This window comes from Trichomycterus rosablanca, chromosome 16 (genome assembly GCF_030014385.1).
Source record: "Trichomycterus rosablanca isolate fTriRos1 chromosome 16, fTriRos1.hap1, whole genome shotgun sequence".
Lineage (NCBI taxonomy): Eukaryota > Metazoa > Chordata > Actinopteri > Siluriformes > Trichomycteridae > Trichomycterus > Trichomycterus rosablanca.
The window spans coordinates 2,544,393-2,567,456 of NC_086003.1; the positions used below are offsets into that span (position 1 = coordinate 2,544,393).

A 23,064-nucleotide genomic window follows, 5' to 3' on the forward strand; every position below is an offset into this window, starting at 1 on the left:
CAGAAACGCTAGTTACTCATTACACGAGATTCATCAGTTCACAAGTTCAGTATCAAACACAGTCATGGTCAATTTTGTATCTCCAGTTCACCTCACTTGCACGTCTTTGCACTGTGGAAGGAAACCGGAGCACCCAGAGGAAACACTCGTAGACATGGGGAGAACATGCAAACCACACAGAAAGGACCTGGACCACTCCACCTGCTGGGGACAGAGTTCAGTATAGAGACAGCTCTGGGGAAAAAGCTGTTCCTTAATCTAGTAGTCTTTGTCCTGTGATGAATTTGTGCCCTGAACAAAGATAAGTGAAGATAAATGAAGATTAGTGAAGATAAATGAATGTATAAATGAAGATAAATGAAGATAAATGAAGGTAAATGAAGATTACTGAAGATAAATGAATGTATAAATGAAGATAAATGAAGATTACTGAAGATAAATGAATTTATAAATGAAGATAAATGAAGATTAGTGAAGATAAATGAATGTATAAATGAAGATAAATGAAGGTAAATGAAGATTAGTGAAGATAAATAAATGTATAAATGAAGATAAATGAAGATAAATGAAGATAAATGAAGATTAGTGAAGATAAATGAATGTATAAATGAAGATAAATGAAGATTAGTGAAGATAAATGAATGTATAAATGAAGATAAATGAAGATAAATGAAGATTAGTGAAGATAAATGAATGTATAAATGAAGATAAATGAAGATTAGTGAAGATAAATGAATGTATAAATGAAGATAAATGAAGATTAGTGAAGATAAATGAATGTATAAATGAAGATAAATGAATGTATAAATGAAGATAAATGAATGTATAAATGAAGATAAATGAAGATAAATGAATGTATAAATGAAGATAAATGAAGATAAGTGAAGATAAATGAAGATTAGTGAAGATAAATGAATGTATAAATGAAGATAAATGAAGATAAATGAAGATAAATGAAGATAAATGAAGATAAATGAAGATAAATGAAGGTAAATGAATGTATAAATGAAGATGAATGTATAAATGAATAAATGAAGATAAATGAAGATAAATGAATGTATAAATGAAGATAAATGAAGATAAATGAAGGTAAATGAATGTATAAATGAAGATAAATGAAGATAAATGAAGATAAATGAAGATAAATGAAGATAAATGAAGGTAAATGAAGGTAAATGAATGTATAAATGAAGATAAATGAAGATAAATGAAGGTAAATTATTGTATAAATGAAGATAGATGAAGATAAATAAATGTATAAATGAAGATAAATGAAGATAAATGAAGATAAATGAAGATAAATGAAGATAAATGAAGGTAAATGAATGTATAAATGAAGATAAATGAAGATAAATGAAGATAAATGAAGGTAAATGAAGGTAAATGAATGTGTAAATGAAGATAAATGAAGGTAAATGAATGTATAAATGAAGATAAATGAAGATAAATGAAGATAAATGAAGATAAATGAAGATAAATGAATAAATGAGTTGATGAATAAATGAATGGCTGAATGATTGTTATTGTTAGTGTTTATTAAAAGAGGACTTTGACTCTGTGCTGCCGCCCTGTGGTTGAAATGTGTAACTTCTCTCTGTGCACTGCACAGCGCTGCTAGTTCCGGTATTGCTGTGCTGGGTGGGACAGCGGAAGCGGCTTCTTGCAGTGCATTGACATTTTTAGGTTTTTATCATTATTAAAAGCTTCACACAGTTCGAAAATGCCGGTAAGAAAACGTTTCAACATTATTTTATATCTGAAAGATGTGAAATGTGTTTATAATGGGGCTTTTTGTGTAGAATCTAGCAGCCTGCTGAATTGCTATGTGGCTAAACTGTTAGCCTGCTCTAATACATTTTATTATTATTAATATTATTATATAAATCATAAAGATATTTACTTATAGCTTATTGTGAAATATTAATGGTTGGTGTAAATATGCACATATAAATATATTTATTAGCAATGTGGCTTCCTAGATGTAGTTTTGTAAAAACATTCATATGTATTTATGTGTCAATAATAACAACATGAACATGAACATGTATATTCAGATTATATTAATTCATTCATATACATTTCAGGCTTATCACTCCAATCTGATGGATGCTGACACCAAAATGGTGGGCAACATGGCACTTCTGCCCCTTAAAACCCAGTTCAAAGGCCCTGCTCCTAAAGAAAGTAAGATATTTACTTCAAGTGTGGTTTGCTTTGATATTGCACTACATTTTTACATTTATAATTTATCAAATCTTTCTTTTAACAAAGAGAATATAATCAGCAGATCTTCAGCAGACCTCTGCAAAAAGAAGAGTGGTCCATGTGTAGTCAAACTACGGGTGTTTATATGAGCACTGAGAAGTCATGGATGTAGTCACTCATAATTCTCACTAAGTAATTTGGATGCGATGCCAAGCCATAAAGTTTAATACTGTATTGAAACTATCTACACACCTGTAAGTTAATAATCTGAGTTGCTGTATGTATATTTTAAGACATATACATACCAGAAACGTAAGAGAGTTTTTAATTTAAATGAAGAACCTTTTGTTTCAATCATATACTAAATACTATAATTATTTATCCATGTAATTACCAAGCACTGCATCGTTGTTACGTTCTTTCCTTAAATGGTCAACCAGCCAGTTCTGCCTCGCCAGATCATCACCTCAGCCTGACATGTACTTCTGTTTTCTGTTTCCTCTTTCAGCCAAAGACCAGGACATCATCGAAGAGGCCATCTACTACTTCAAAGCCAATGTTTTCTTCAAGAATTATGAAATCAAGGTAACCGAGATCCAAACGAGCGAAGGAAAATGCCTCGGCTCGTGTGTGCATGCCTGAACCTGCATTAGTACCTGCTAGGACATTTCTGTTTTACTGTCACTCGTCCGTTCTGATGTGGATTTAACATTTGAACACTTTTATATCTGTAAAGCTGAGGGTTTTAATTTCTTCCTGAACATTTTGTGGTATTAGTGATGGTTTATTTGTGTTGGATTAGAATGAAGCAGACCGAACACTGATCTACATCACCCTGTACATCTCTGAATGCCTCAAAAAGCTGCAGAAGGTAAGTGGGCAGTTAGTTTTAATGACAGTAATTAATTATAATAATAAATAATAACTTAATAATAACAATAACAAAATTTGGAAAAGTATTTTGTTGTACTGTACATGTGTGTGTGTGTGTGTGTATGTATAATATTATTATTATTGATGATGATTAAGAGCATTATTGTTCACCAAATTCAGATTTGACCAGTCTGACCAACAGCAGTAATGTTACTCTCGGTTGGCAGTGGTGTCCTCTCCTAATCTCTGATGAACACTATGTTTTGTCTAGTCTCTTTTGTATAATGTATTATGCTAGACACACCTGTAAAATATAAATGTATTTAGTTTTGCATATCTTCATAGTTAAGTTGATGCTTAACACTATAGAGAAATTTCAGCTAGCTTACCATATCCTGTGTGAAACCAGTGCTGTTCTAAGTTTCCTATATTTGAGGAACTTGTTGTGGTTTGGTGTACTTCTAAAGCCTGTTAGATTTTTAACTGATTGATTAATTACATTTTCACAAGAGCAATAAGCATTGTTTTTAGAAGATGCCTTAGTGTTTTGGTTCAAAGGTTGATGTAAAAGCGATCAAAAGGCTTTTCTGGACCTGCGCGATACAAAAAAACTCAGCGTTTAGCTCTTTGTATTCTTAAGCAAGTTTAATTAAGCAAGATTGACCTACTGAGGAGGTCCTGTTGTTATGTATAATGTATATTAAATGAATTTTATTGTATGAACCACAGTGCAGCTCAAGGGGCCAGGGCGAGAAGGAGATGTACACGCTGGGCATCACCAATTTTCCCATTCCAGGAGAGCCAGGATTCCCTCTCAATGCCATGTATGTTAAACCCTCCAACAAACAAGAAGACGGTACGGCACAAATAAAAGCATTTCACTTTCAGATCTTCACAGATCCACTTTTTGTTACAAAATGCTCAGTTTGATCTGATCTGCCCATAGAAAGCAAAACAACCTTTTCACCCAAGCGGGTAATGCCGACTCAGTTCCCAGTGTTTGTTGGAATGGAGTTGGCACACCCTTGGTACATCATTTATTCTATAGAACTCTACTTTATGCATTTTCTTCCATTTTTTCTCCCAGTTTTTAGCTTAGCCAGTTAGTCTTCCACTGCAGGGGATCCCCTCCGACATGTGCACAGTCCTCAACTGCTTCTTTTTCGCCTGTGCTTTGGCGGATTCACACATGTGGCCCATCCACTTCTGCACAGGTGCCTTGGTCTGCTAACCACCCACCCACTTAGTCCAGTCTTTTCCCACTTAGCAGCCAATTTTGTCTGCTGCAGGCACTGCCAATTGTGCTCGTTAGATGGCACTTTGCCGACCTGTAGCAGAGCCGAGATTCGAACCCTGGTGGTCACCTGGGCGCCTCTAGAAACTATTTTAATCTTTATTGTGTCTTCAGATTGATCTAACAGTGGATATAAGTAGGGGTGGATGGGTAGATGTATGGATGATTGAAGGGAGTCTGAAGGGTTATTCATAACCTTTTGGCCTGTTTCTTCCATGATGCGATGGGCAGTGATTCGAATAATTTTAGAGATAGGTGTATGCTTACACTGTCTAAGCATTTTAGGGTTAACTTGAGGCCCAACATTGACAACCTGGCAGTGGTAGGGTTTAAACCAGCGACCCTTCAATTACTAGTCCAGTAACTTAACCACTAAGCTACAACTGCCCTACTCAAAAATAAATCGTTTCCTCTCCCTGCCTGATAATAATCCAGTGTTTTGTTTTGCTTTCCCCCCGGCAGAGACTATGAGGGCCTACCTACAGCAGCTGCGTCAGGAAACAGGGCTGAGACTGTGTGACAAAGTGTTCGACTCACAGACAGACAAACCAAGCAAGGTCAGATTATCATGCAGCACAAACATCATTTCATATGCAGTGTGTCGGATCACCACCAGAAATCAAGTCATGTATTTTCTGACTGGCTGATCCTGGCCAGATTAGTAGTAGTAATTGCTTTACTCAGCGCATGACTGACATGCTGTGGTAATAATCACCTTAACATCTTTCCTTCTGTTACAGTGGTGGGTGTGCTTTGTAAAGAGACAGTTCATGAACAAGAGCCTGTCTGCACCCGGTCAGTAAGAGACGACTGGGATTTTCTCAGTGGACATTCATGTGGAGCGTGGATGTGATTGTTTTCTTTACTTTTCTCAGCTAATATCAGATAAAAGAATTATTTTATACTCCTGATTTGTAACATTTGGTTTCCTTTCTGCCGTCACCATGTACGTAAAACTCAAGGATATCAAATAAAACAATAAATAGTAGATGGGATGTTGTTTCTTTTTTTTTGGACTGTGGCATAAATGCACATTTAAATTTCATATCAGAAACTTTTAGTAATAAAATACACTATTTAAGTACTTTTGTTTGGGTATTTGTACTTTGTGCCAGTAAAATCTTTCTGGCAATTTAACTTTTACTACATTTAAAAAGGTTAACTTTATTATGGCTTTCATTTAGCTTACACTTCTTGAACAAACTGCTCAAGTTTCTAAAGTCTGATGGGTTCCCTCGTCCCCCTCGTCAATAGGCTTTAGACCAAGACTTTTAACTATTTTATTCTGCATTTTTCCCTCTTTTTTCTATTTTATTTATGCATTTTCCGCTGCTGGGGGATCCCTGATTGCAGTCGAGGTGGGTATATTGATGCTCACGCCTCCGACGACCCACGTCCAGCCCTTAGCGGAACCCTTTTTCACCCATGCATTCTGCACAGGCGCCTCTATCTCTGCCAATCAGGTTTCTTACACAGCATTTAAAGACCCCCACCCTAGCAGAACCGTGTCTGCTGCAGGCACTGCCAATTATGCCCGCTAGATAGCGCCCAGCCGAACGGTGGCACTGGTGTGCTAGCGGAATATCTCCCACACTTCTTGAACAAAAATCGCTCCAGTTTTCTTAAGTCTGATGGGTGCCCTCGTCCCAACTCTTGAGTTTTAGACATGTTCTTAAGACTTCAGACCACCTTATTATAGCAGGCATTCTTTTTTCTGGATTTTTCCCCCTCTCTATCTCCCGATCTAGTCTATGTGTTGAAATTACTGTTCATAGTACATGCATGTGCACGCAAACGAAATAAGGTTGGAAGGGATTTCATTTAAATGCCTTCTTACTACCTAACTAACAACCTATTGCATTCATAGACTTATAAGTAGTAAGAAAATGTCAGATCGATGTCAATATACAGTACAGTGGTACCTCGAAACTCGATGTCAGTTGGTTCTGGGAGTAGCGTTAAGTTTAAAAGACATTGAGTTTTAAGGTGTTTTTCCCATAAGGATGTATGGAAAACCTGTTAATGCGTTCCGTGGCTAATGTAAAATAATGAGGTTGTTTTTGACACTTATACACTGAAAATAACACAAATATAATATAAAAGCACTGAAATACAATTAAAAACAGTTAAAAATTACAATAAAACCTGCACTTAATTCTTTATTGTTTCCTTACGCTTCTTAATCGTGGAGGTGCTTGATCTTGGAATACCGTATTCCATTTAGTACTGGCGCATTCACATTAGCTTTTGCGCTGCTTTTTAACGATAAGCGTTTTAGACTTTCTCTCTCAAAAAAAAAAAGCTGATTCTTACAATTTCTCAGAACCTCGAGCTGTAACACAAGTTTAAAAGTGAAACTGCAGAAAATCCAGATAAACACAGATACATGTGGAGCTTTCAGTCTCATATTCACACTTTGATGAGGTTTTAGCGCTGAACAAAGCGGATGCTTATTGTTAATTTGAAATTAAATCAATAAATTTTTAAAAGAAACTGAACACATTGAGTTTAAGGGTACAAATTTCTCGACGAAGGGCGTTAAGTTTCAAAGATGTTGAGTTTAGGGGACGTTGAGTTACAAGGTACCGCTGTAGTGCATTATATTTACATACACAAACAATACTGTATTAACCATCTTGTCTCTTGGAAAAATGAGTCCCAAAAACCCTTCATACAGTGACTGACATCAGGGAAGTCATTGTCATCCATATAGGTAATCAAACTAAGGCAAACAAGAGTACACAGAGCCCTGGGTGATAAAGATTTGTGGTACATTTATTCAAAACATCGTTTACCAAAAAAATAATTGAATAATTGAAAATTGCAGAATTGCATAAGTGACTTTAATGGCTCAGAGGCAGGTACAAAAGCAAGTCAGATTCCTAATATCATGCAGTACACTTCCTCGTAATTTGTTCAATAAATAATACTTACTCTTACAAACACTAACAAGTTCAAAACAAACATCTACCACACGCTCAGTGGAGATTCTACCAGTTATTTCAGTCTCTCCATGATCGAGTGATGGGTGGATGTCTCCTCTAGAACATGTCTGTGGGGAGAGAAGGGAAAATATAATCGTCATGATTATCAAGTCATACAAAATGTTTAAACGCTGATTTATCCTCGTCAGGGTCACAGTGGGTCCGGTATTCCTGGAATAAATGGGCGCCATGTAGTAACTCACCCTGAACAAGACGCCACCAGATCACATTTGTATATGTAGACACGCCACCAGAGCATTTAGTTTAAAAAAATTCATTTAATTTTCATGTTTTACGACCGCTTTATCTTGATCAGGGTTGCAGTGGGTCCCAATGCATTAACACACCCCAGGGCCACAGCCACCCCCCTAAGACATAGCCAATCACGCCTGTACGTAGACACCTGACTGGTCGATAGCACTGATGGGAACTTGAACCCTAGACTGGGTGCCACCCAAGCACCCAGTTTCATAATTTTTAAGGTAATTATTTTTCTTGCTAGTGGTCAAGTTAGTGGTTATCAATCAAATCATCTAAACAGCAACCGCCCACAACAGGAGACAAGGGTTTTGCAGGCCACACACATTCATTTATGCATAAGAATAAAAGACCTATAGGTTAAAATGCAAGACACACCTCTGAGGCTCTGAGAACCCCGGCTATACACCTGTAAGATTTTTAGAACAGCAGTAATTTCATCACAAAGACAAGAGGGACTGTTGTGGTTTTAAATATTTGTAATCATGGTAGCTGCAGAGAAATCAGATGGCCCTCCGCATAAGCTGGGTTCATGACTCAAACCCCCATTCATATACTGGGATAACAGGCCAGACATATAGCAATGCAGTTCAAATCTCCTAGTATAAGCAAAAGGATATTATTACCATTATCCTGGGTACTGCAAGATTAAAGATCCTAGTCGAATGCCATCTCCTGGCTTTTCCTTACACAGCGGGCTACCTTCTTCCTGAATACGCCGTTTGGATCTTCTCTCCATTCTTTCTGTAAAACCACCATAAACGTGAATATAAGACAAAATACTGATATATAAACGTTCATTAAGGTAAAAGACACATAGATTTAAGATCTGGACTTACAGCAGCATCCACGTTGGCAGGAGAGTCGCTGTTCGGGTCGGCCAGCATGGAGATGACGCTGATCATGATCGTCTCAACGGTGTGGATGGGTAGCCAGCGCTCTTCAGGTTTCTCATAGCCAAATTTATCCTCCCCTGGCTCATGCAGGATGGAGATGCACACGTCTCCGTTCTTTGCCACTAAAAATGAACATGGAACATGTTTTTCCTTCTTCATAAGGTCTGATATCAGATTCACGTTTCTATTTTATTAAGCCTGAATATATTTACAGCATGGCTGCACTTTTGCACTTACCATTGGGGTGCCAAATTTCTGTAATAAATTTCAGCTTTGGGGGGCGAAGGGGGTAGTCATGAGGAAAGGTGAGGTTCGCTTTGAAAAATCCACCTTCACTATTAAAGGAAACAAAAAAACAAGCATTATTTTCCAACAAAAGACCCAAATGATTCTCTTTCTATTATTACACAATCACTCAAGGCAATCTAAAACTAGCAAGATAGATTTTTGTACAGGGGTGTGTGTTTTGACATGTAAAGCACTCAGCTACAGTTATAGTCCTCTTGCAACACCCAAGTACATGCAAAATATACACAAAACATGTTATGAAGCTGATTCACACAGCAATAAAACAACACTAGCTCATACACAAGCTCATTTACTTACAACAATGTGTCCTGTGGGCCGATTATGACAACCTCCCACTGATAAATATCATCGTCATCGACCAGACCAGCTGAAAAGCCCTCAACTGGATTCTTGTTGAGTTCTGTAATAAAATACAAACAGATTATCATTAAACGGAAAATCAAGAATCATAGCAAAGAGCTTAGTGACTTTTAAAATACAACTTTCTATTAATAAGAGCATAAAATGGTCATTTCATTTAACACCACTAAATTTGTGGTTTAAATTTGACTTGCTTTAAAAGGAACGTTAGTAGAAGAACTGTAAACCAGAATTTGGGTTTCTATAGCTGAGAAGCCGTACACTAGCCCTACATCAACACTACATCTGCAATTCCACTTAGTGCTGATGGTCAGAGGCCTTCATATCATGATTCCACCACTTAACCAACATGCATTGTGTGATTTAAGCATGAATCAAAAATACACTCCGGACAAGATGCCATATCATTACACAGCGTCCCACACTTAATCCTCGGAGCATTGTGTTGTTCCTCGGTCAATCCACCTTGAGCATGTTTTGGAAAGTGGAAAGAAACCGGGGTAGCCAGAGGAAACCTATATTGATAGGGAACATGGTGCTGAGCAGCACCACACTACGTTAATATAAACAGGTTTAAATCATGTGACTCCAATACCATAAATGTCTCTTAAAGGTGTCTTTTACGTCATATTGAATGCAGCTGATCTATGTATATTCTAATTTTGACGAAAAGCTCAGGCGACACAGTGGCTTAGTGGGTAGCACTGTCACGTCACAGCAAGAAGGTCCTGGGTTCAATCCCCAGGTGGGGTGGTCCGGGTCCTTTCTGCGTGGAGTTTGCATGTTCTCCCAGTGCCTGCGTGGGTTTACTCCGGGTGCTCCGGTTTCCTCCCACAGTCCAAAGACGTGCAAGTGAGGTGAATTGGAGACACTAAATTGTCCATGACTGTGTTTGATATGAACCTTGTGAACTGATTAACCTTGTGTAATGAGTGTAAAACATGACGTTAAAATCCTAATAAACAAACAAACAAACAAACAAACAAACAAACGAAAAATTCAATTGAACCGGTTTTTGAGGTCGATGAGTCGTGAGTCGACTCACCTTAAGGAGTCGATTAAAAAATCCGACACATGGCCAGTGTGTTTAAGCCACATTTATTCACCCGGCTGATTTAATATGTCCAAATATATAATTTAACAGTGAATTATTTGTTAACAACACTGTACATATAAAAAGACATATTAGTCTTTATTTGTGCGTATATATTTCAGTGGGTTTTAGTCTTATTTTAGTCTCATTTTGCTTAGCAATTCTAACTGGTTGCCATTTTAAAGTCGAAGCTTTACAGTTATATTTAAAGCTGCTAGAACATAAACATACAATTTATCTACAATATTATAATCAATATCTGGCAAATTCGCCAACTTCTTGTTTTTTGGACAGTTTAACTGGCTAATCTAGTTTCTAGTCGGCCGATGTGGTCAGAAAGTAACATAAAAAGACGATAAATGAAGTTTATTACCTGCTAGCTGTTTCCTCAGGAGAAGTGAAGACTGTTCGGTCATTGTGTCTAAACAAACCAGACTATTAAAACTCAGAATAACGGCTTAATGCAAAACTGCTGAACACTACTGTGCTTCTTCTTTAATATTTCCTTCTGCAATACCACCATCTATTGGACTGGAGATTGTGCAGCTCTAAATTCTATACATGACCAAAAGTATGTGGACACTAGTATATGATTTCCATATGCACTTGAATGGTACAAGTGGCAGATACAGAACTGGTACTTGTTTGCTGCTTCACAGATGTGTGAAGGCTTCTCACTAGGTTTTTGGAACATGGCTGAGGGTGTTTACTTTCATTCAGCTTAAGACTATGCTTTGTAATGATTTATACGTTTCAAAGCTGGCATACAACTGAAAGCGACATGAGCAAACCTTATTTCTAAAAAAGGTTGGAGCAGTATGTCAAGTTAGAATTCTTTTTGAGCTGCACAGAATTCAAACAGTTCAAATACAAGCTGTTACATGTATGTCCAAAAGTACGCAAATACGACTTCTTATTTGTCATATATACAGTGTATCACAAAAGTGAGTACACCCCTCACATTTCTGCAAATATTTTATTATATCTTTTCATGGGACAACACTATAGAAATAAAACTTGGATATAACTTAGAGTAGTCAGTGTACAACTTGTATAGCAGTGTAGATTTACTGTCTTCTGAAAATAACTCAACACACAGCCATTAATGTCTAAATGGCTGGCAACATAAGTGAGTACACCCCACAGTGAACATGTCCAAATTGTGCCCAAAGTGTCAATATTTTGTGTGACCACCATTATTATCCAGCACTGCCTTAACCCTCCTGGGCATGGAATTCACCAGAGCTGCACAGGTTGCTACTGGAATCCTCTTCCACTCCTCCATGATGACATCACGGAGCTGGTGGATGTTAGACACCTTGAACTCCTCCACCTTCCACTTGAGGATGCGCCACAGGTGCTCAATTGGGTTTAGTCCATCGCCTTTACCTTCAGCTTCCTCAGCAAGGCAGTTGTCATCTTGGAGGTTGTGTTTGGGGTCGTTATCCTGTTGGAAAACTGCCATGAGGCCCAGTTTTCGAAGGGAGGGGATCATGCTCTGTTTCAGAATGTCACAGTACATGTTGGAATTCATGTTTCCCTCAATGAACTGCAGCTCCCCAGTGCCAGCAACACTCATGCAGCCCAAGACCATGATGCTACCACCACCATGCTTGACTGTAGGCAAGATACAGTTGTCTTGGTACTTCTCACCAGGGCGCCGCCACACATGCTGGACACCATCTGAGCCAAACAAGTTTATCTTGGTCTCGTCAGACCACAGGGCATTCCAGTAATCCATGTTCTTGGACGGCTTGTCTTCAGCATACTGTTTGCGGGCTTTCTTGTGCGTCAGCTTCCTTCTGGGATGACGACCATGCAGACCGAGTTGATGCAGTGTGCGGCGTATGGTCTGAGCACTGACAGGCTGACCTCCCACGTCTTCAACCTCTGCAGCAATGCTGGCAGCACTCATGTGTCTATTTTTTAAAGCCAACCTCTGGATATGACGCCGAACACGTGGACTCAACTTCTTTGGTCGACCCTGGCGAAGCCTGTTCCGAGTGGAACCTGTCCTGGAAAACCACTGTATGACCTTGGCCACCATGCTGTAGCTCAGTTTCAGGGTGTTAGCAATCTTCTTATAGCCCAGGCCATCTTTGTGGAGAGCAACAATTCTATTTCTCACATCCTCAGAGAGTTCTTTGCCATGAGGTGCCATGTTGAATATCCAGTGGCCAGTATGAGAGAATTGTACCCAAAACACCAAATTTAACAGCCCTGCTCCCCATTTACACCTGGGACCTTGACACATGACACCAGGGAGGGACAACGACACATTTGGGCACAATTTGGACATGTTCACTGTGGGGTGTACTCACTTATGTTGCCAGCTATTTAGACATTAATGGCTGCGTGTTGAGTTATTTTCAGAAGACAGTAAATCTACACTGCTATACAAGCTGTACACTGACTACTCTAAGTTATATCCAAGTTTCATGTCTATAGTGTTGTCCCATGAAAAGATATAATGAAATATTTGCAGAAATGTGAGGGGTGTACTGACTTTTGTGATACACTGTATATATAAAGGTGTACAGTACAACAACATTTTTTCTTCGCATATCCCAGCTTGCTTGGAAGCTGGGGTCAGAGTGCAGGGTTTGGCTCCCCTGAAGCAGAGAGGGTTAAAGGCCTTGCTCAAGGGCCCAACAGTGGCTGCACGGCAGAACTGGGATTCGAACTCTCAATCTTTCAGTTACCCACATTCCTATTGATAACAGGTGTATGAAACCAATTATACAGAACAAATTGTGTGCTTCCGACTTTGTGGCAAGAGTTTGAGGAAAGTCCTTTCTGGTTCCAGCTTGACATTGTACCTGTGCACAAAACAAGGTCCATAAAGCCATGTTTGGTTGGGCGGCACAGTGGCTTAGTGGGTAGCACTGTCTCACAGCAAGAAGGTCCCCAGGTGGGGTGGTCTGGGTCCTTTCTGTGTGGAGTTTGCATGTTCTCCCCGTGTCTGCGTGGGTTTCCTCCGGGTGCTCCGGTTTCCTCCCACAGTCCAAAGACATGCAACTGAGGTGAATTGGAGACACTAAATTGTCCATGAATGAGATATAACCTTGTGAACTGATGAATCTTGTGTAATGAGTAACTACTGTTTCTGTCATGAATGTAACCAAAGTGTAAAACATGACGTTAAAATCCTAATGAACAAACATATGTGGCCAAAAGTATGCAAATACATCTCCTGATTATTAAGTCTAGGTGTTTCAGTCACAACTAGAACACAGTTATTTGTCATATATACATATACACGTGTATATGTATATATAGCACAGGGCCAGCCATTGTTCGGTGCCCCTGGAGCACAGAGGGTTAAGGGCCTTGCTCAAGGGCCCGTCAGTGGCTGCACGGCAGAGCTGGGATTCAAACTTTCGACCTTTCAGTTGATAGCCCAAAGCCCTACCCACGTCCCTATTGATAACAGGTGCATGAAATCAATTATACAGAACTAGGTGTATGCTTCCAACTTTGTAGCAAGAGTTTGAGGAAGGTCCTTTCTGGTTCCAGTTTGACAGTCTACCTGTGCACAAAGCAAGGTCCATAAAGCCATGTTTTATTTAGTTTGTTGGGCCGGACTTGCAGTAGGTTCTGCCCTAAACCTTACTGGACATCAGTGGAATAAGTTGGAAATGTTTTTTTCTACTGAAAAGACTTATATTGTGATAAACACACTCTAAAATCTGATGGAAAATCTTTCCTAGAAAAGTAGAGGCAGCAACTCTGAGATGATAAATCGTAAATATAAGTTAAATGGGGAAAGAAAATGATCCAAAATTTCAAATGCCCTACCCGAAGCAGTATACTGGCTGAACATTAACACAATAACACCCAACCTGACTACAAATGTGGAAGCATGGGCCACAGTGTGAAAAAATACTTCAGGGAGTTATCTTTATGGTTTTATTGTTTTTACTTGTTTTATTGGGAGTCAGATTGGCTTTGTATACTAAGAACAACTAGGAGAGTCAAAGCAGATCACCTACAATTTATCAATAATGATTTATGGATGCATCACAGGCAGGAAAATTCTGGAATATTCTGGACTTTTTGCCCAATACACCCAATAGATGGCGCACATTGCTCATGAGTCTAATTGTAGTTGATCATTGTGTATCACTGGTTCAGATAGGTTTGGCTGAAAAGACTTTATAACATGGACTACATATACACACACAACCCCTGAATACTCCACCTTTATCCTAGGAGTTTCATTATCTGCCTGACATGTCAGATTCTTCTACAGTATTTGCTTTTTTACAGGCCATATAAGGCTCCTACGTGACTGCACGCCCAAGAGTCGATACCAAACAGAGCCTAAATATGGCAAGGCTGGTTTAGCAGTCACATTCCTCCACCAGGATACCAAAACACAGTGATTAGCTTTCTGCATGAAACAGTTGTTCAGGCTCAGGTGTTAAAAGAAAAGCATAGTATGATTTTGTTGTTGATTGAATTGTGAAATGTTGTGTTTTGAAATGCTGTCCTATTAGTTTCACAAAAGTAAGGTCATACAAACATACAAAAAAGTTCAAGTGAGGTGATACTGATGTGTGGGCCAGTGATAGCTCAGTGGTTAAGGTACTGGACTAGTAAACAGAAGGTTGCCGGTTCAAGCCCCGCCACCACCAAATTGCCACTGTTCGGTCCCTGAGCAAGGCCCTTAACCCTCAATTGCTCATTGTGTAAGTCGCTTTGGATAAAAGCGTATGCTGAAAATGTAAATGTGTGTGTGTGTGTGTGTGTGGTAAACCACAAATGAACTCTAAACAGGGAAACATGTTCTTAAACAATTCATTAGAGTAAAAGTAAATGTCCATAATCATGTCCCAAAATTAAGAGTTTTAAAGCATGTAAAAAGGAGTAATTTCATAATATATAGATTATATAGGTAGGTAGGGTGAGTGGGTAGGTTTTAGGTTGGTAGGTAGAACTTTATTAACCTCGAGGGAAATTGTTTTGTTACAACAGCAGAAACACGTATTGCACAACATTAATAAGGAAGGTATATACACAATACTGCTCTATACACATTTGGTGTAAAACACTATACAGTAGAATGTATGGTATATATATGCATTTACATGGAGAGACCACTTGGGCCAAAATGGTTGGTCTGCAGGTCTCATTTTAATGAATGCTTCGCTTGACTGAACTGCTGACTAGGCTTTTTTGGCTGCCTGTTGCAGTTAAACTGTCAGTTATGGGGTGAGTGATAATTAGTCTATAAATGCATTAACTAACCTTTGTGTTATTCATTGAAAAGCAGTATCATCTAAACCAGTGCTTTCCAAATTGGTGCTGTGGTACCCTGGTGTTACTCGATGAGAGCCATGAATGTAAATTTTTTTTGGAACTAATAAATAATTTAATAAAAGTGTTGCAACAATTTCACTCAAATAATGTTGTGTATTGATAATCATCAATAATTCATTTATTTTTACTAATCGCTTCATTGTGGTTGGTGTTATAGTCCAGCGCCACGTGAGGTGAGCAGATATTTTAATCTATTCTGTATTTGTATTTGCTTTTTTTATGTATAGCATTAATGTATCATCATATCATTCCAGCATCCATGTAACCCAGCCCTTTGAAACAGTGTATCAAGCACAAAACCATGACAAACCAGATGTGGCAAAAACTAATTTAGTGGTGCTGTATCTGTTTATCTTTACTCCTGGTGTTTCTGAAAGATTGCAGACTCTGAGTTCTGAGTTAATCTGGTGATTTGTTCCTGCAGCCTTGTTCTTTTATCAGTGACACTGTGAGCACTGACTGAGTGTTTATCACAGTCTCCAAATATAGCCAGTTCTGTCATTAATGTGATGCTGATCAACTGATAATAAAAAAAAAAACTAGAGAAAGATTAACACAAACTGTGCATGAAAAAGTAAAAAGTCTTAATTTGACAATGGTTTATATAGGTGTATAGGCATATAGGTTTGTGTGGCAGCACTAAAGGTTTGAAGGTCATACTGTCCTTAGGGTTTGTACTGTTTTTGTTTATATAGAGGTCAAAGATGATTTATGTCATGCATTTAGTTTTTTCTGGTGGCGCTGGACCCATCGTGAATCCTCTTAGGATGAAGTGGTTTGTAAAAACAAGTTCATGTATAAATTGATGGATGGGTTGTATGTACTAGGGCAGTGATTCTCAAATGGGGGGTCTATGACGTATTGTTTGGGGGCATGTTTTATTTAGTTTATTTATTAGGATTTTAATGTCATGTTTTACACTTAGGTTACATTCATGACAGGAACGGTAGTTTCTCTTTACACAAGATTCATCAGTTCACAAGGTTATATCGAACACAGTCATGGACAATTTAGTGTCTCCAATTCACCTCACTTGCACGTGTTTGGACTGTGGGAGAAAACCGAAGCACCCGGAGGAAACCCACGTGGACACGGGGAGAACATGCAAACTCCACACAGAAAGGACCTGGACCGCCCCACCTGGGAATCGAACCCAGGACCTCTTAGCCATCAAGCCACCATACCACCCTATCCATCATAGTAGCATGCAGGTTTGTGTGGCAGTACCAAGGGTTTGAAGGTTTGTACTGTTTTTGTCTAAATAAAGACCCACCGCTGGACCCACCGTGGATTCTCTTAGGATTTAAGTGGTTGCATGTACTGGGGTAGTTGTAGCCTAGTGGTTAGAATACTGGACTAGTAATCAGAAGATTACTACTGGTTCAAACCCCACTGCTAACAGGTTGCCCCTGTTGGGCCCTTGAGCAAGGCCCAAATCCTCAATTGCTTAGACAGTATACTGTCACAGTAGTGTCAGTCGCTTTGGATTAAAGATTCTCCTAAATGCCAAAAATGTAAATGTGTGTTTATTAGGATTTTAACATCATGTTTTACACTTTTGGTTACATTCATGACAGGAACGGTAGTTACTCATTACACAAGGTTATATAAAATACAGTCACGGACAATTTAGTGTCTCCAATTCACCTCACTTGCATGCCTTTAGACTGTGGGAGGAAACCGGAGCACCCGGAGGAAACCCACGCGGACACGGGGAGAACATGCAAACTCCACACAGAAATGATCCGGACCCAGCAGGACCTTCTTCCTGTGAGGCAGCAGTGCTACCCACTTAGTGGAGTAATTTATGAAGACTCTAAGCGCCCTACTTTGTGCACTACATAGTGAGTAGGTGTAATTTGGGACGTGCACCAGGAGCAGCCAATGAGTGGGGATGCGGGATTTCCGGATAGTGCGCGACCAATGAGCGGCTTCCACATGCGGACACAGAGACGCCGCATCTGCGGAGCGAGAGCCAGTGGAGAGCTGAGAACGGTCGGTGCTGCTGTGGTTAACATTACTGAGCCGCCGGTATGAATGTAAATTGAGGATTTCCACCGCAGCCGGCCGAACATTACACGCCTGATTGAGTTTAGCTGGTTTGTAAGAATACACGACGTTCAATTCGCTGCGGATCGATTTAAATAGAAAGCGGTTATGTTTAAACTTATTGGATAGCTTAGCAAAAACAAAGCTGGTTTTACTGTACAGAGAGCTGTTACTCGGCGGATTGTAGCTCTGCCGGCTCTCGTCTAATAGTGACGCGTCTCGGTCTCGGTCTGAACTATCTTTAGTACCGTAGGAACCGTGCCGGCGAACCCGCATTATGGAGAACGCTCACACCAAAACGGTGGAGGAGGTTTACAGCTATTTCAGCGTGAATGAAAGCACCGGGCTGGGCACCGACCAGGTCAAGCGGCAGCGAGAGAAATGGGGACCGAACGGTAAGTGAAAAGCAGCCGTTAGCTCTGTTAGCTTAGCATATTAGCTTAGCTCATTAGCTTAGCTTAGCTCATTTCCATCTGCCCGTAAGCTAGCGCGGTGCTATTGTGTAATCAGTTAGCCACTCAAATTAGCACGGCATGTCCTGTCGTGCTTGTTCTTTTTTGGAATGGAATGTGCCATTTTTCTTCTGTTTTATAATGTTAGCACGTAATTATGGACATATTTGGATTTAGGAGGCTGCTTTTTTTTTTTTTAATGAAACGTGTTTTAAAGGCCTCTCGCCGCTAACCGGCGTAAAGTGGCTGACGTCACTGCGAGCGCAGCTAACCCAGCTCACAGCGACACACGCCTGTCATGGCAGTCCTGTCACTTCAACGCCTTTATTTATCTTATTTACTTAAATATAACGATTTTAACACGTATTTAGATATCTGAACACGTTCACGAGGTTAACCTCTTTTCAAAAGTTTATTATAGGATTTGTAGGAAATTCCACTGGGTCAAGAATACTCCTAATGTAGGACCAGAGAGAGGTTCTCCAAACTGTTGGACCCCTTTGTGTGAATTGAAATAAACAGATTTTAATAAATGTCTGTGTAAAGCACGGGTGACACGGTGGCACAGCAAGAAGGTCCTGGGTTCGATTCCTTTCTGTGTGGAGTTTGCATGTTCTCCCCGTGTCTGCGTGGGTTTGCACCGGGAGCTCCGGTTTCCTCACACAGTCCAAAGACGCGCAAGTGAGGTGAATTGAGATACAAAAATTATCCATCGATGAGCCTTGTGTAATGAGTAACTACAGTTTCTGTCATGAATGGTGAACACACGCTGAACACCAGAGCCGGGATCTCGAATACATCGCATCGAGTCTCGGCTCTGCCTGCTGGCCGGGCTGAGCGACCACGTGAACAACGATTGGCCTGTTTAACAGGTTATTAGAAGGACTAAATTAAAAGAAAAAGCTTGTGTGGAGGAACTTTTTACCGTGATCTTTTGTTTTTAATAAAAAAATGATTCTAATTTAACAAGAAAAATGAAGATTTACTTTTCTAGTTTATTGTTTAGTTTGTTTATAAAAAGAAAATGATTATAATACATTGACTAAACGTCTTTTTTTCTGTTTTTTGGGAACGTTTGGCTCCGCAGAATTACCAGCAGAAGAAGGTAAGATTTTTGTTCTTGCGCCGATGCTTTATATGCTAATCTGATGCAATTCCAATGGATGATTGTTATGCAACTGTGTTTCTTTCACAGGGAAATCACTCTGGGTGCTGGTGGTCGAACAGTTTGAGGATCTGTTAGTCAGGATTCTTCTTCTTGCAGCGTGTATATCTTTTGTAAGTATGAAATGAAATGCTTGCATAGTGGATTTTTTTTATGGTTGGGATTAAGATGTAGTAATTGTGGTTAGGGCGTGTTCGTTGCTAGCTGTTCTTCTTCTAAACCTTTGACTCATACTCATGTTGATTAAGAGAATAGATTGTGGACGAAACAAAGCCGTAGACCTTTAGGATTTGTTAATTTGTGCAGCATTTATCAAAATCTTTGAACCAATATGTTTAAAATGGGCATGCAAAGCACAAATGTGAATGTAATGTAACTCATGTCATGCTATGAAGTTGCCAAGTAATAACAGTGTGAAGATTAGGTCAAAGGTTTGAGCCAGTGTTGACGAGGTCTTCACCTCTTGTCTGTTCTGTGGTAAGTTATACAGTTAAGAATGTGACGCATGGTGTGTGTTTAAGAGGGCTTTGGAAGCCAGACGATTCCGGAATGGTGTGAACAGCGTGTGAGATTATGATCGCGTGTGTGACCTCAGTAACCTCAAACTGTCTTTGTCATGCTAGTTTTCAGTCTTGATGCTTCATTGATATTGCTGTTTGTTGCAACAACATTAGCATTCTTGTAAAGAGGTGTTTGGAATACTAGGGAATGTGAAATGCTTGTTGGTGGTTAAGGAAGTATACGGGGATATCTTGTTGATTTTCTGGCTGATATAGTCTGCAGAGCTGATTGACTGGTGCGTCTTGTAAGATTCCTTTCCCACTATGTACCAAAGGAGTTACGTCATTCGGTCAGCACCTTTCATTCAGCTGCTTACTATAGTTTCGAAAGGTCTGCATGACTGCACATCTGAGAGCCAGCTCAGCTTTTTTTCTTAATTGAACTGTTAGCGAAATAGCTGTAACACCATCTCTGCTAATCGGGGCTTTTACTGTGGCGGTGGATCAGTTTCATTCAGTGCTTGCAGATGTTTCAGACTCGGTCTGAAAGTAGAATCGTTTTTTATTTTGAATCAAAGTTATGTTCTAAATTAAAAGAGTAATTCATCTTTGGACCTTGATGGTTATTGGCAGCAGGCCTAAAAGCAAAATGTTTATAGGTTTTATTGCTATACATTACAGAATAAAGCTAATTTTGGCTAATAAGTTCACAGAGAATGGTCAGTTATTCATTGTGAGGGCAAACCTCTGCTGTTTATCATGTACAGGGCAGTTGTAGCCTAGTGCTTAAGGTACTGGACTAGAAAACAGAACGTCACTGATTCAAGCCCCACCACTGCCAGGTTGCTGCTGTTGGGCCCTTGAGCAAGGCCCTTAACCCTCAATTGCCCAGACTGCATACTGTCACACTAGTCTAGTGTAAGTCGCTTTGGATAAAAGCGTCTGCTAAATGCAGAAAATGTAAATGTACAGACAATGGTCTTGATCTTGAGTCGCAATTGGCTGAATATGTAGGATCTGCAACATATTGGAATTATATCGAGGCGAAGAACCTTGTGATGGTCTTGTTGTCCGGTCTTGTGATTTTTATAACCGGACAGTTCCCATGACCTTCTCAACATCCAGAACACAGATTTTTATGATGTTATTCTTTGCCGTGACTAAATAATATAATCAGAATAAATAACTTGAAAAGCTGAGTTCTTAGCATTTTATTTGTAATGAATCCTGCTGGTTTAATTGTAAGTTTTTAACTAATTATATTCGTGAATATTTGACGTCACTCGGAGATTAGAATGTTTTTGTTGGAATCAAGAATGCGCTTAGCCTGAATTTTTTTTAACACGCATGCATCATATTGTGTCCTCCTAATCATGTGTGTCACTTGGTCAAACGATACCATTATCTTGAATTTCAATTGTCTGTTGAATTATTTAGTGATTTTTACTAGTGGTTACCATTATCTTTTTTTTTTTTTAAGGCATCTGTCCTGCCTCACCAATTCCCTCCCCGATTTTTGGACACACATACCCCTCACATCCAAGTTTGTTGCCTTGACCTGAATAAACTGGCACGCTTGTCTACTTTTTGTAAGCTTACATGCTGTTAGACTTGTTCTTTAACCCACCTGGAGTGTTTTAGAGAGGTGCTCACTGTACCCCACCTGACCCCTACTTCTCTGAAGCATATACACTGGCCTTCAGTACCTAGCATTGTCCCACTTTAATATTACTAGACACCCTGAAAATGATTTTATGTCTCTGCCCTATTTTTTTTTTTTAATTAAGAGAAATGACCCTTGTCAGCCAGCTAAGACCTGGGATACACCAGCTGTCTCGTTCCAATTTCTATACAGATTGTGTTTACCTTAAGCTCTCAGAAGTATTCGCATGTATTCTCATCGTAATAATCAGGAGATTGCTAGCCCAATGACGTGCTCATTTGGAGAGCTTATTGCCCAAGACTGAACTCAAACTAGTTTTGTCTAAATAGAGCCATTTTGGGAGACAAGCAATAGTGTGCCGTTCTATGTTAAAAGTGCGTCGACATGATTTGCCAACAAATCCAAACGAACGGTCAGAGTATCCCTCTGAAGTCACCCGCACAGAAGACCATGCGATAAACATAAGCCACCTCGCTGAATAATTAATAACGGCGCACAGGCTGCAGTTGCGCTTTTTGATAAACAGCCTCCTGCCTGGAGTACAAATCTGTAACGAGCCAAGCGATCACCCCCTATCTGTCTCCTCAAAATGACTGCAGTACAAGATGTCACGCAGCCCTTCTAATTAAGTCTTGCTGCCAAGGATTAGTGTATGTTGGAAATGAAATGTTAAAATGAAATGAAAAGCAATAATTCTGTATGACCTGATACTATTTCTATATTTTTTCTCCATCTGTAGGTACTGGCCTGGTTTGAAGAAGGAGAGGAGACCATTACGGCTTTTGTTGAACCTTTTGTAATATTACTAATTCTTATAGCCAATGCCATCGTAGGCGTCTGGCAGGTGAGTTCGTTACGGCTTTCTTATTCAGCTTTGCTTTTTGTTTTTCAGTGTAACAATTGTCTAAATCTTTAAGACTGTGTTCTGTACAAACACAAACTGAAAGCACCACTAGGTGTTTGAATAAAATTATGGAGGGAGTGTTTAGCTTTTGCTCATTTATCGCAATTTAGTCTGAATTGACTATCCATAAAAAAGATCAAAGGTGAGACCCACTGACCCTGATCCCAGGTTAATTTTGAACCACTACTTGCTGTTAGTGTGCTCATTAAAAAGAGCCAATAAAACCTGAAAAAGTCGTTGTCCAGTGTTTATTAGATGCTTATTGTTTTTTTTAAGTCTTTATAGATGAACATAATTGCTTTATTTGACATTTTACTAGGATTTGGTAATATTTTTCCATATTATTTATTATTTAGATATAATCTATGCAGTACTATTGACCTTTTTATAGTATTAAGGGGCTTTACATAATACTATAATGATTTTGCTCTGATGGAAACAAGTTGTGATCACATTGTCAGTATTAAAATGGCCATTGTTTGTGTTGGCCATAAATCTTCCCTGGTAAACCATGTAACCCTCTTGTACCAGAACCCACTGTATATTTTACTATGTTACTAAGTTTAAATACTTCTAATACTTTTCTTTCTGATGATGTAGGTCTTGCAAGTCTATTGTCTCATGGAAGCAACCTGTATTGTTTTCCCCCTGTTTGGGTGTGTGGGCTTTGTAATTAGCTTTGTAGCCTAAATTTGCTCTCCCCATAACAATCTGTTTTGAGTAGGATTTTCTGTGGT

At 39.3% G+C, this 23,064-nt stretch overlaps 3 protein-coding genes across 3 annotated transcripts in view; 2 read left to right on the forward strand and 1 right to left on the reverse strand.

The window, feature by feature from the left end:
• Positions 1 to 1,617: 1,617 nt before the first annotated feature.
• On the forward strand, positions 1,618 to 5,360 carry arpc3 (actin related protein 2/3 complex, subunit 3). Its single transcript, XM_063011321.1, has 7 exons — positions 1,618 to 1,726; positions 2,085 to 2,184; positions 2,714 to 2,790; positions 3,008 to 3,076; positions 3,808 to 3,934; positions 4,835 to 4,929; positions 5,113 to 5,360. Exons 1-7 carry the CDS (start codon positions 1,721 to 1,723, stop codon positions 5,173 to 5,175), a joined length of 537 nt encoding a protein of 178 aa, XP_062867391.1. The 5' UTR covers positions 1,618 to 1,720; the 3' UTR covers positions 5,176 to 5,360.
• A 1,841-nt stretch (positions 5,361 to 7,201) lies between these two features.
• ube2g1b (ubiquitin-conjugating enzyme E2G 1b (UBC7 homolog, yeast)) lies at positions 7,202 to 10,756 on the reverse strand. The gene is made up of 6 exons (XM_063011413.1): positions 10,646 to 10,756; positions 9,117 to 9,219; positions 8,748 to 8,845; positions 8,454 to 8,632; positions 8,241 to 8,358; positions 7,202 to 7,424 (listed from the first exon to the last, which is right to left on the reverse strand). Exons 1-5 carry the CDS (start codon positions 10,686 to 10,688, stop codon positions 8,272 to 8,274), a joined length of 510 nt encoding a protein of 169 aa, XP_062867483.1. The 5' UTR covers positions 10,689 to 10,756; the 3' UTR covers positions 7,202 to 7,424; positions 8,241 to 8,271.
• Positions 10,757 to 17,585: 6,829 nt separating this feature from the next.
• The window catches only part of atp2a2b (ATPase sarcoplasmic/endoplasmic reticulum Ca2+ transporting 2b), a 29,630-nt gene continuing 24,151 nt past the window's right edge, over positions 17,586 to 23,064 (forward strand). The window contains exons 1-4 of the mRNA XM_063012206.1: positions 17,586 to 18,038; positions 19,183 to 19,200; positions 19,291 to 19,373; positions 22,163 to 22,267. Coding sequence (XP_062868276.1) covers positions 17,921 to 18,038; positions 19,183 to 19,200; positions 19,291 to 19,373; positions 22,163 to 22,267 — 324 coding nt within the window. The 5' untranslated portion in view covers positions 17,586 to 17,920. The remainder of the gene's footprint in view (positions 18,039 to 19,182; positions 19,201 to 19,290; positions 19,374 to 22,162; positions 22,268 to 23,064) is intronic.

Coding starts and splice junctions, on each gene's coding strand:
- arpc3 (XM_063011321.1), top strand. Junction 2,791..3,007: donor TCAAGAATTATGAAATCAAG/GTAACCGAGATC, acceptor GTGTTGGATTAG/AATGAAGCAGACCGAACACT. Junction 4,930..5,112: donor AGACAGACAAACCAAGCAAG/GTCAGATTATCA, acceptor CTTCTGTTACAG/TGGTGGGTGTGCTTTGTAAA.
- ube2g1b (XM_063011413.1), bottom strand. CDS start 10,688: ATGACCGAACAGTCTTCACTTCTCCTGAGGAAACAGCTAGCAG. Junction 9,220..10,645: donor CCTGAGGAAACAGCTAGCAG/GTAATAAACTTC, acceptor ATTTTATTACAG/AACTCAACAAGAATCCAGTT. Junction 8,359..8,453: donor CTGCCAACGTGGATGCTGCT/GTAAGTCCAGAT, acceptor GTGGTTTTACAG/AAAGAATGGAGAGAAGATCC.